At 39.4% G+C, this 12,857-nt stretch overlaps 1 protein-coding gene across 1 annotated transcript; it reads right to left on the minus strand.

Moving 5' to 3' along the window:
* Positions 1-11,151: 11,151 nt before the first annotated feature.
* LOC125840568 (uncharacterized) lies at positions 11,152-11,997 on the minus strand. Its single transcript, XM_049519538.1, has one exon. It carries the CDS (start codon positions 11,995-11,997, stop codon positions 11,152-11,154), a length of 846 nt encoding a protein of 281 aa, XP_049375495.1.
* Between the last annotated feature and the right edge of the window lie 860 nt (positions 11,998-12,857).

Below are 12,857 nucleotides of genomic sequence, written 5' to 3' on the forward strand. Positions count from 1 at the left end.
ATTGACTCTAACTTCACTTGACTTTGATCCAAACTTTCCTCGAATTGGATTACAGATTCAAGGTATATGATCACATGCTTATGGATGAGTTCTTGACGTTTAGACGTACCTTGGAGTGTGGAAAACAACTATAAAACATAGGTACATTACCAAGGAACATGTATGAAAAAGTAGGGAATGAAAGGGAAAACTTGGCGTCTTTGGCGCTCTGAGAGGTGCGGTGTGCCAACCCTCAAGCTTCAGAGGGGCCTGCTAGGGCTGGGCTTCAAAGCCCCTTTTGGGGCGCGCTGACTAGCGCGACGCCCCAGCCCTTTTCCTCGAAAATTTTACTTTTCTCCTTCTTTTGCCCCTCTCTAAACTTTCTAAACTTCAAAGTTTCCAGCCCCAAACACTTAGAATCATAAAACCCCTCAACATACACTAGATTCAACTCAAAATCATAACCGGAAACATGTCCCAAAACAACAAGGAACTTTAACAACACAACCAACAACTTCAACACACACAACCACAAACTTCAACAACACAACCAATCTTTTCTCGGATATTAAAATGAGTTTGACGTGTGGGGGAAAGAACCAACCCAACACTATGATCTCACATACCTTAATAGGGATCACCCCCGACGAAATCCACGACGATCTCTACGAAGTTGCTTCTTCTTCTCCTTTCTCCTCTTCTCTCCTTTTCTATCAAGAACCCTAACTCTCACTTTAAAAAGGAAAAACTGATTTAAAATCAGTCTAACACCTTAATATATATCCAAAAGAAAAGGCTAGGGAAAAGACCAAAATACCCTTACAAAATCGGGTTAACTGCCCTGCCAACAGCCCAACTTCCAAAGGGCATAACTCCCTCATACGAACTTGGAATCGGGCAAATTCACCGGCGTTGGAAAGACCATTCGACAAACTTTGCAAACATAACTGGAACTACACCTAACGCATCCTGAGCTAGGAGTTATAACTATTCAAATTTGGCCAAAAACTCACTTTTTCCCATACTTAACCAAATTTTCCAAATTTTTAATTCCCTCCAAAAATGACAATTTCCAATTCTAAGCCTCTTCATAGTTATTTCAAATTGCCTGATGTTACAATATCTCCCCCTTGGGAACATTCGTCCTCGAATGAGATTACTCTTACAAGACTAAGGGTGTAACATTAATTCAGACACCCAACAAGCAATCATGCAAACAATAACAACAACATGCTCACTACAATTTAAAGAGCACTAAGAGGGAAATTAGTACCTTGATCTGCATTTCCTCCGGATTCAAAGAGATATGGGTTCCTCTTCTTCATGTCCTCTTCGCCTTCCCAAGTAGCTTCCTCAACAAATTGGTTTCTCCAAAGGACCTTGACTGATGCTACATCTTTCGTTCCCAACCTACGAACTTGACGATCTAAAATCTGAACAGGAATCTCCTCATAAGATAAGCTATCCTTGATCCTAATACTTTCAATTGGTAGGATCAATAAAGGATCGCCTATGCACTTCTTCAATATGGAGATATGAAATACCAGATGGACCGCTGCTAGTTCCTGTGGTAACTCCAACTCATAAGCAACATTGCCAATCCTCTTGGCTATGCGGTAAGGTCCAATATACCGGGGACTAAGTTTTTCTTTCTTACCAAACCTCATAACCCCCTTCATGGGTGAAACTTTCAAATATACCCAATCATCTACTTCAAACTCTAACACCCTTCTCCTAACATTAGTGTAGGATTTCTGGCGACTCTGTGCCGTTTTCAACCTCTCTTGAATAACTTTCACTTTCTCCATAGCTTGGTGAACTAAATCTGGTCCTATCAATTGTGCTTCACCAACTTCAAACCATCCAATAGGAGATCTACATCTTCTCCCATAAAGAGCTTCGTATGGAGCCATCTGGATGCTAGAGTGATAACTATTTTTGTAGGCAAACTCAATGAGAGGTAGGTGATCATCCCAATTACCTTTGAAATTGATCACACAAGCCCTCAACATATCCTCTAAAGTCTGAATAGTGCGCTTTGCTTGCCCATCAGTCTGAGGATGAAAGGCAGTACTTAAGTTCACCTTTGAACCCAAGCATTTCTGAAAAGATTTCCAGAACTGTGCACCTCTATCTGAAATAATGGATACCGGGACTCCATGAAGTCTCACTATCTCATGAATATATAACTTGGCATAATCTTCTGCTGAAAGAGTAGTCTTTACTGGTAGAAAATGGGCCGACTTTGTCATTCTGTCGACAATTACCCAAATAGAATCATGCTGTCTACGAGACCTTGGCAACCCTGTGATGAAATCCATATTGATCATCTCCCACTTCCATTCCGGAAGTTCTATCCTCTGAGTCAAACCACCGGGCCTTTGGTGTTCAAGTTTCACTTGCTGGCATTTGGACACTTAGCAACAAATTCAGCAATGCCTTTCTTCATGCTATTCCACCAATAAACTTCTCTCAAATCACGATACATCTTTGTGGAACCCAGATGAATGGAATATCTAGAGCTATGAGTTTCCTCCATAATCCTCTCTTGGAGTCCATCTACCATAGGTACAATCTACCTTGATACCTCAAAACACAATCTCCCCTTGTTCAAAAGCTAATACTCTTTGCTTTTGAACATTTGCCTTTAACTCAAGCAAAATGGGATCTTGATCTTGTTTCTCTTTCACTTCTGACATTAATGATGACTCGGCCCTGCTCGTCACTTTCATTCCTCCTTCTGCAAAGTCTATAAGTCTGACTCCTAGGCGTGCCAGTCTGTGCACATCTTTTGCTAACACTCTCCTTCCTTCTTCAATATGGGCGGTGCTACCCATAGACAACCTGCTTAAAGAATCAGCAACAACATTAGCCTTACCTGGGTGATAAAGAATACTCAGGTCATAATCCTTGAGTAATTCTAACCACTTCCTCTGTCTGAGATTAAGCTTTTTCTGAGTAAGCACATATTGAAGACTCTTGTGATCAATAAATACATCAACATGCACCCCATACAAATAATGACGTCATATCTTCAAAGCGAACACTACAAAGCCAACTCTAAGTCATGGGTTGGGTAGTTCTTCTCATGAACTTTCAACTGTCTGGAGGCATAAGCTATAACTTTTCCATTCTGCATTAAGACACAACCCAAACCAATTATAGATATATCACAATACACCATAAAACCTTGAGTACCTCAAAACTGGAGTTGTAATCAACCTCTTTTTCAATTCCTGAAAGCTTTTCTCACAAGGTTCAGACCATTGAAATTTCACTGTCTTCTGAGTCAACTTGGTCAAAGGAGATGCAATAGATGAGAACCCCTCTACAAACCTTCTATAAAATCCAGCTAAACCTAAGAAACTTCTAATATCAGTTGGAGATGTGGGTCTAGGCCAATTCTGCACTGCCTCAATTTTCTGAGTATCAACTTTAATTCCATCAACAGACACAATGTGGCCTAGGAATGCCATGGACTCTAGCCAAAACTCACACTTAGAGAACTTGGCATACAACTCTTTATCTTTCAAAGTCTGAAGAACTATTCTGAGATGACTAGCATGATCTTCTTCTTTCCTTGAATAGATTAGTATGTCATCAATGAAGACGTTAACAAACATATCTAAATAAGGTTTGAAGACTCTATTCATCAAGTCTATGAAAGTTGTCGGTGCATTGGTCAAACCAAAGGACATGACCAAAAACACGTAATGACCATATCTAGTCCTGAATGTTGTCTTTGGAATATCACATTCCCTTACTCTTAACTGGTGATAGCCTGATCTAAGGTCAATCTTCGAAACACAAGTGGCACCCTGAAGCTGATCGAAAAGATCATCAATCCTCGGAAGAGGGTACTTATTCTTGATGGTAACCTTATTCAACTGGCGGTAATCTATACACATTCTAAGGGAACCATCTTTCTTTCTCACAAACAAGGCCAGAGCGCCCCAAGGTGAGACACTTGGTCGAATGAAACCCTTATCTAGGAGATCTTTCAACTGCTCTTTCAACTCTACTGGTGCCATTCTATAAGGCGGAATAGAGATAGGACGAGTATCTGGAATGAGGTCTATACCGAAATCTATTTCTCTCTCAGGAGGAATTTCGGGTAGATCATCTGGAAAAACTTCTGGAAACTCTCTTACTATAGGAACTGACTGAAAAGGAGGTATCTCAACACTAGAGTTATTAACTCGGACTAAGTGATAGATACAACCCTTTGAAACTAACTTTCTCACCTTAAGGTACAAAATGAATCAACCCTTAGGCCTTGTTGAACTACAACTCCTCTCTATAACTGGCTCATTCGGAAAATGAAACTTGACCACTCGAGTTCTACAATCTAATGATGCATAACAGGCATGAAGCCAATCCATACCTAAAATGACTCAACCAAATCAGCCATGGTGCTCTTGTGATTGATAGAAACAAGACAATCACGATAAACTCTTTCTGCTAGAGTAGACTCCCCAACAGGTGTAGAAACACAAAAGGGTTCACAAAGTCTTTCAGGAAGAACATCAAACTTATTTGCAACATAAGGAGTTACACAAGATAAACTTGCTCCTGGGTCTAGCAAAGCATACACATCAAAAGCAAAGACTTTGATCATACCAGTGACCACATTAGGAGCGTTCTCTTGCTCATGGCGACTGGTGATTGCATAGAGGCGGTTTGCTCCTCCACCGGTACTAGAAGTAGCTCCTCTAGGTGTCGTCCTGTCTGGTGGAACAACTGAAGAAGACTGTGCTCTATTGCCCCCATTACCCTGCCTGTTCTTTGGACACTCTCGCATGAAATGTCCATTCTGTCCACACTTGAAAACAACAATTGAGCCCTCTCGACAAATACCTGAGTGGTTCCTACCACACTTGGCACAGGCAGGAGGCTTACTACTCCCTTGCGCCACACTACCTGAAGACTGCGCTGGTCTAGCCTTGTAGTCCTTCGAATTTTGGCCATTATATTCACCTCTGTATCTGGGTGCAGGTGTTCTGGTAGATGATGGAGCAGGTCCCTTTTGCCTTTGCTGAAAGGATGAACGGTTCGCATTACCTTTTTGCTGCCCGAACTCACTACCGGTCTTAGCTCTCTTATTTCTGAACTCTTCCCTGTCCCTCAGCTTTTCTTCTTCAACCTACTGCACATAGACCATCAACCTTGATATGTCCATGTCCCCAATAAGCATTGCAGCCCTACCTTCCTTACTCGACAAACGAGACAACCCAGCTACAAACAGGCTCATTCTACTCCTCATGTCTGCAACCATCTCCGGAGCATAACGGGATAATTGTGTGAACTTCAAACTGTACTCATGAACACTCAAAGACTCCTGCTTAAGTGTGAGGAACTCACGTACCTTGCCTCTTTCAATTCTCGGGGAAAGAAACGCCCCAAGAAAGCTTCCTCAAAACAGGCCCAACTCGTAGGTGGTGCATTCTCAGCTCTACCCCCTTTCCACTGGTCCAACCAAGTTCTAGCAACATCCTTCAATTGATACGCAGCTAGTTCAACCCGCTCAATATCTGCCACATGCATCACTTCAAAAATCTTCTTCAACTCCTCAATGAAGTTTTTTGGATCCTTGATAGTGCTCGAACCCATGAAATTCGGAGGATTCATCCCCAAGAACTCACGAATCCTTGACGTCTCAGCTCCTTCATGTCAAGCCCCCCTTTGCTGACCAATCTGATTAGTTACAGCTTGACTCAAAATTCTAATTGCCTCTCTGAACTCGGCATTAGAAACTTCCCCTTGATGTTACACACCTGGGGCATAAGATAACTCTTGCTCATCAACATAACATTTAGGAAGACGCCCTCTGCCAACTCTTCGTAGAGGCATGCTTATCTGAAAACACGTCCAAGCACGGATTAGAAAGAAACCTTTTAGAGATCAACTCTAACTCACGAGATGAGTGTGAAAGAAATGGGAAATCTTCCTAAATGTTGTAGCCTCACAATTATAGATGTGGCGCGCTTCACACCGATAACTAGGACTCTACAAAGACGGCTTCATAGACTACCTAGGACTCTTGAACTTTGGGCTCTGATACCAAGTTTGTCATGCCCCGAGCCTACACCCTGGACGTTGCCGGCACTCGAAGACCATTGCTGGCCCCAAGCAAACCCTTGGCCTGGCTTTCTTAACTCAGCAGAAACCTAACTCAACAGAATAACTCCATGCAATGCAAGGACATAAAACAACTTAACTGATAACATCTGGCCTAAAAGGCAACTCGAGTCCCAAAATAGAATATTTACATATATACATAGATGAGAGACTCAATACTAACTGACTGACTGTCTATGAAGCCTCTATAACACTGAGATGGATGTTGGGACAGACCTTGCAACATCCTAATAAATCAAAACTAAAGAACATAAAATCACCGAGTCCTCCGGAATGCAAGGAGGCTCACCACTGACTCTGGAGTGCTTAGCTGGATCAACGGCATACTGGATGCTGGTCCTCGGTACCTGTGTCTGTATCGTAATAAGATGCAGGTTAACTGGCATCAGTACATTGAATGTACGAGTATGCGATCTGGAAAACTAAGCAACATAGGCTAGAAGGAAATCTAGAAGAAACTGAATAGCTTAGCTGGCTCAACTCAACTCAACTTGACTGACTCTTTTCAATATAAGGCAATTTAAAACAAGTGCGATGAAGAAAGGTTGTTTAAAACCTGTTATAAACTCTGTGTGTATACAAAGATACAATAAACCTGAAATGTATGTAGAAATACAAATGAACTGATGTATATAAAAATACAATAATTGTTGTGTGTATACAAAGATACAATAACTTATGTGGGAGTTTCTCTAACCGACAACCATCACATAAGAGCTATAATGATGATACAGCGATCAACCTCACGCTGCCAGAGCATCCTATACCCGGCCAAAGGTGTAGGACCTGAACTTCCTAATGGATCCACTAGTCTAATCTGAAAAGGATTCATCTAAAAAGTATGAACCTCTTCTACCCATGATGGCTACATGGTTCTATGGGGGCTGTGGGTTCTTTGAACGCTCCCCCAATTCGGTGCTCGATACTACTCCCAAAAATGTACTGGCTTTTATATTTTTAAATCATATGTCTTCCTGCTGATTTGAGATAATTACTCAAAAACTTAGCTCAAAGGCTATCTTGGAAATCTCAGTTTCCTCTCTTGCTTCATTTAGAAAGCAATTACTCTTTTCTGGAAAACTAGCTCGAAGGCTCTTTCGAAATCTCAGTTTCCAATCTTGTTTAAATGTGAAAATATTTCTTTAAAACTTCTTTGGGAATACTTAGTTCCGTAATAACTTTTGAGAAATGAACTCAACTTTATACTCTTGACTTAACTTGAAACTCTATACTCTTTGCTTGACTTGAAACTTGAGCCTTAAAATGAAGTTAACACGTTCAATAAAGACTCTTGAACAACTTTAAAGACTTGCTTGGACTTACTTCTTAACTTCTAAGATTGAATCTAACTTCACTTGACTTTGATCCAAACTTTCCTCGAATTGAATTATGGATTCAAGGTATATGATCACATGCTTATGGATGAGTTCTTGACGTTTAGATGTACCTTGGAGTGTGGAAAACGACTATAAAACAAAGGTACATTACCAAGGAACATGTATGAAAAAGTAGAGAATGAAAGGGAAAACTTGGTGTCTTTGGCGCTCTGAGAGGCGCGGAGCACCAGCCCTCAAGCTTCAGAAGGGCCTGCTGGGCACTCTTCTAGGCGCGCCGCCCCAAGGGATGGGCTTTAGAGCCCCTTTTGGGGCGCGCTGACTGGCGCGACGTCCCAGCCCTTTTCCCCGAAAATATGACTTTTCTCTTTCTTTTTCCCCACTCTAAACCTTCTAAACTTCAAAATTTCCAGCCCCAAACACTTAGAATCATAAAACCCCTCAACATACACTAGATTCAACTCAAAATCACAACTGGAAACATGTCCCAAAACAACAAGGAACTTCAACAACACAACCAACTACTTCAACACACACAACCACAAACTTCAACAACACAACCAATCTTTTCTCAGATATTAAAATGAGTTTGGCGTGTGGGGGAAAGAACCAATCCAACACTATGATCTCACATACCTTAATAGGGATCACCCCCGACGAAATCCACGACGATCTCTACGAAGTTGCTTCTTCTTCTCCTTTCTCCTCTTCTCTCATTTTCTATCAAGAACCCTAACTCTCACTTTAAAAAGGAAAAACTGATTTAAAATCAGTCTAACACCTTAATATATATCCAAAAGAAAAGGCTAGGGAAAAGACCAATATACCCTTACAAAATCGGGTTAACTGCCCTGCCAACAGCCCAACTTCCAAAGGGCATAACTCCCTCATACAAACTCGGAATCGGGCAAACTCGGCGGCATTGGAAAAACCATTCCACGAACTTTGCAAACATAACTAGAACTACACCTAACTCATCCTGAGCTAGGAGTTATAACTGTTCAAAGTTGGCCAAAAACTCACTTTTTCCCATACTTCACCAAATTTTCCAGATTTTTAACTCCTTCCAAAAATGACTATTTCCAATTCTAAGCCTCTTCATAGTTATTTCAAATTGCCGGATGTTACATAGCAGACAAACATATATAACATAAACAAAAAATAAACGACCATCACCTACCTCAAAACAAGAATGGATGATCTTAAGAACTTGAGCTTTTCCCCTTTGTAATGCCTTGTCATTTTCTTTTCTTAAATTGTTACTAAACACAACAATCAATGAACAAGTCTCCTAATTAAAATAGATTATTACTTTATCCTATTCTTAGGGAAATTACATGATAATTAAAAATTGAACCACAATCAAGGGGAGTAATTAACTAACCTTCACTGAAGAAATTTGTGGAAAAATTAATGAAAATTGCCCAAAGTAGCATTTTCTTTTCCCAAAAACAAAGTTAAAGAATATTGAGAGGTTTTGGTACTTTTCCTACATTAATTTGTGACCGGCCTGTTATAGAGACCCAACCTACTATAACCCAACCTTCTATAGAAGCTCTGCCATAGTGGGAACCCACTATAGTGTATTGCATTGGACATAAATTCATAATTCTCCCAAAAAGCTCTCCTTTTGCAACACACCTTCGAACCTTGATGTTATAAACTAACCCTCTCATGCCATGTTTTATATTCAAAGTTCTACTTATCGGAATTTGATTCTGAAGATTCATACTGTTTCCTTAGTAGACATTTTACCAATCCATTCCTAAATTGCCCTAGACCGCGTGTTGCTCAGATTAAGTCTAAGATTAGCCAAGCCCAATATTTTCAAGTCATTATTCTAGAAATTTTCAAGCCCAAATTTTATCACCAAAGGATTACCTATAACGACCGAAAGGGATCGTTACAATAGATACCAATTTACCTATCGCTCATCCCCGAGAGATCAAACAAGAAAACTAGGTTAAGCTAAGAAGAAAGTACAACTGAATCTTCAAATAAGTGAGGGTACTTGCACCGCAGTCCAACTAGGTTTACCAAGTAGCTTCCTCCACCGGACGATGCCTCCATTGAATCTTAGCTGATTTTATTTCCTTTGTTGAACTTTTGAACATCCCAGCCAAGAATAGAAAACAAACCCTCTTTATACTACAAATCCTTGTGTAACACTATTGAGTCCCACAAAATAATATAATCTCCATTCCCGTGATACATCTTCAACATGGGCACATGAAAGACTGGATAAACTCCAAACAATTTGGGCAGCAATGCTAGATGGTAAGCCACTAGCCCCACACTATCAAAAATCTCAAATGGAACAATGTAACAAGGGCTAAACTTACCTTTCTTTCCAAGCCTCACCACTTTGTACATTTGTGACACTTTCAATAACACCTATTCACCAGCTTGGAATGTCATATCTCTTACCTTACGGTCTACATACCTTAAGGCTTCATACCACATGTCTCAAACCACCCTATGGGAGATCTATATCCCCTCTCATAGAGTGCCTTGAATGAACCATATCTTTGTTTGAGTGATAATTGTTGATATAGGTGAACTCACACAAAAGCGACAATTGATCCGAAGGAAGTCCAAAGTAAATCACACATGCTCTCAACATATCCTCTAGCACTTGAATCATCCTCTCCGACTGAGCATCCATATGGGATGAAAGGTTATGCTAAATGTGAGTTGAGTGCCTAACACTTCATGTAACTTAACCTAGAACTTAGAAGTAAACTGAGTGCCTTTGTTTGAGATGATAGAAGTCGGCACCCCATGCAACCTTACTATCTCCTTGACATAGATCGTAGAAAATTGGTGAGATTTATAATCAAACTTAACCGGAAGGAAATGGGCTGATTTAGTCAACTTATCAACAATAACCTAGATAGGACATACTTTCCCATGGTTTTGGGAAGACCCCCCACGAAGTCCTTGGCTATTTTTTCTCACTTCCATTCATAAATGAACATCTTTTATTGTAAACATGCATGACAATAGTGCTCATACTTCACCTGTTCAAATTTTTTACACTTAGACACATGCTCAACAATGTCTCTTTTAATTATGCACCATCAATAAAGCTTCCTATGGTCCCAATACATTTTGGTTACACCCTGATAGATCGAATACAGCAAACCAAAATACTCTTCAACACTTTCAGGATCAAGTCATCAACCCGGGTAACAAAAATTATCCCTCTAAGATTGATCACTTCACTTGTGTTCAATGTAGCATTAGTAGTCTCCACAAATATCACTGTGTTCCTCATCTTATTCAAATCTTCATCCTCAAATAGTTTAGCATTGATTTCCCCTATAAATATGGGCTTGAGCTCAAAACTAGCCAACACCCCACCCTTTTCTGAAATCGCTAGGTGCATGAACATAGTGTTGGTGTTTTTTAAAAATGGGGCAGCACAAAAAGATTGAAAATTTCTCTCAATGGATTGAAATGACTTTCAATAGTTTTCAATAATTTTATTAAGCATTGAGGGGCTTTAAATAGCCAATATAAAACACATAATCTGCATAATTTAAAATTTAAACAACCTAAAATATCTCAATAATTCAAACAACCTAACTAAAATTCAAAATTCAAATTCATCTTAAACTAATTAACTTATTTTGCTAAAAACAACAGCAGTAACTAAAAGCAAACTTCAACTCTCCTCCTTTGCTTTAAATACTGCAATTTAAAAAAGTTGCTCCTCCTCGATTTTTGCTTCTACAACTTGTGCTTGAAGATTGTTCTTCAGCTTGCATACTTTTGTAACATGACCGGCTTGTTTGCAATTTCCACATATTGCATCACGTCTCCACCAACAAAAAATTTCCAAGTGTGTTTTTGTTTTGCAGTATTTGCAAAGAGGATAATTACCTTTTTGTTTTCTGTTTTGTGCATAAAAGGCACCCTCAATAACATTATCTTGCCTGAAGGCTCTTCTCTGCTCATGTGCTTGAAGAACACTTATTAGTTCTTCAATAAAAATAGTAGAGAGATCTTTAGACTCTTCCAGAGATGAAATTTTAGATTTGAATCTCTCTGGAATTGTCACAAAAAAATTTTCTACTATTCTGTCATCTTTGAAATCCTCGCCAAGCAACCTGATTTTATTACCAATAAAAGAAATCTTGTCACAATACTTAACAATAGTTTCATCCTCTTGCATCCTAAGAGATTCAAAATGTCTTTCCAAATTCAAAACTTGCATTTGCCTAACTCGAACACTTCCTTGATATTTTTTTTGTAATTTTTCCCAAGCTTCTTTTGCCGTCTCACAAGCAATGATTTTAGAAAAGATCGAATCCACAACTGAATTTTGAATTACAGTTTTGGCTTTGGATTTTTTTATTTTGTCATCCGAATGAGATTTAATTTGAGCAAGGGTAGGATTTGCAGGTTGTAAGGGTACATCTTCCATTACAACTTCCCACAGATCATAGGCTTCAAGATATGATTTCATTTTCACTGACCAAATCTGATAGTTTTCCCCAGTGAAAATTTTTGAGGCATTCAAAGAGAGATTGTTGCTTGCCATTATTTTGGTTTAAAAAATGATTTAGAAAAGCCTGTGCATTGAAAAAAGCACCGGTTGAAAAGGTAGCCTTGATAGGTTAAAATAGGTAGCCCTGATGGGTTAAAAAGGTAGCCCTTACGGGTTAAAAATGTATGGTAGTTCTTTGGAAGATTTCACAGATCCCTTAAGATTAATGAAGATCTTGATACCACTGTTGGTGTTTTTTAAAAATGGGGCAGCACAAAAAGATTGAAAATTTCTCTCAATGGATTGAAATGACTTTCAATAGCATTCATGTCACGACTCGAGCCTACACCCTAGACTTGGCCAGCACTTGAAGACCATTGTTGGTCCCCAAGTGAACCCTCATCCTTGTTGACTACAAGCGGAAGACTAACTCAAGCTTGCAAAAGCTTAAAAATTGAACAAAATTCATGAAACTGAAATACAAAACTTTAACTCAAATGAAAAACTTTGAATATAAAAATAATATTCAACTCGCTATAAAATAGGCAACTTAAGCCTTTAAAACATTTAATAAAATAAATGAATAATACAGACTTCTCAACTATACTGACTATCTATGAAGCCTCTAACTGATAAAGATGGAAGTCGGGACAAGACCCACGACATCCTGACTAAACTGAAAAGTAAATGAAATCCTCTAAAAACAAGGAGGCTCACCATAGCTAACTCAAACTTCCGGATGTATCAGCGAAGCTCCTGTTGATGATCCTGAATACCTGTGTCTGCATCATGAGAAGATGCAGGCCAAATGGATTAGTACGTGGAATGTACGAGCATGTAAGAGGAATTCTAAAGCATAAACATAAGCTTGAAACTTGATAAAAAGGAAACACACTTACCTCTTCTCAAACTTA

The sequence above is a fragment of the Solanum verrucosum genome, unplaced genomic scaffold (genome assembly GCF_900185275.1).
Source record: "Solanum verrucosum unplaced genomic scaffold, falcon-dt-bn FXZP01000181.1, whole genome shotgun sequence".
In the NCBI taxonomy this organism is placed as follows: Eukaryota; Viridiplantae; Streptophyta; class Magnoliopsida; order Solanales; family Solanaceae; genus Solanum; species Solanum verrucosum.

Coding starts and splice junctions, on each gene's coding strand:
- LOC125840568 (XM_049519538.1), bottom strand. CDS start 11,997: ATGGCAAGCAACAATCTCTCTTTGAATGCCTCAAAAATTTTCACTGGG.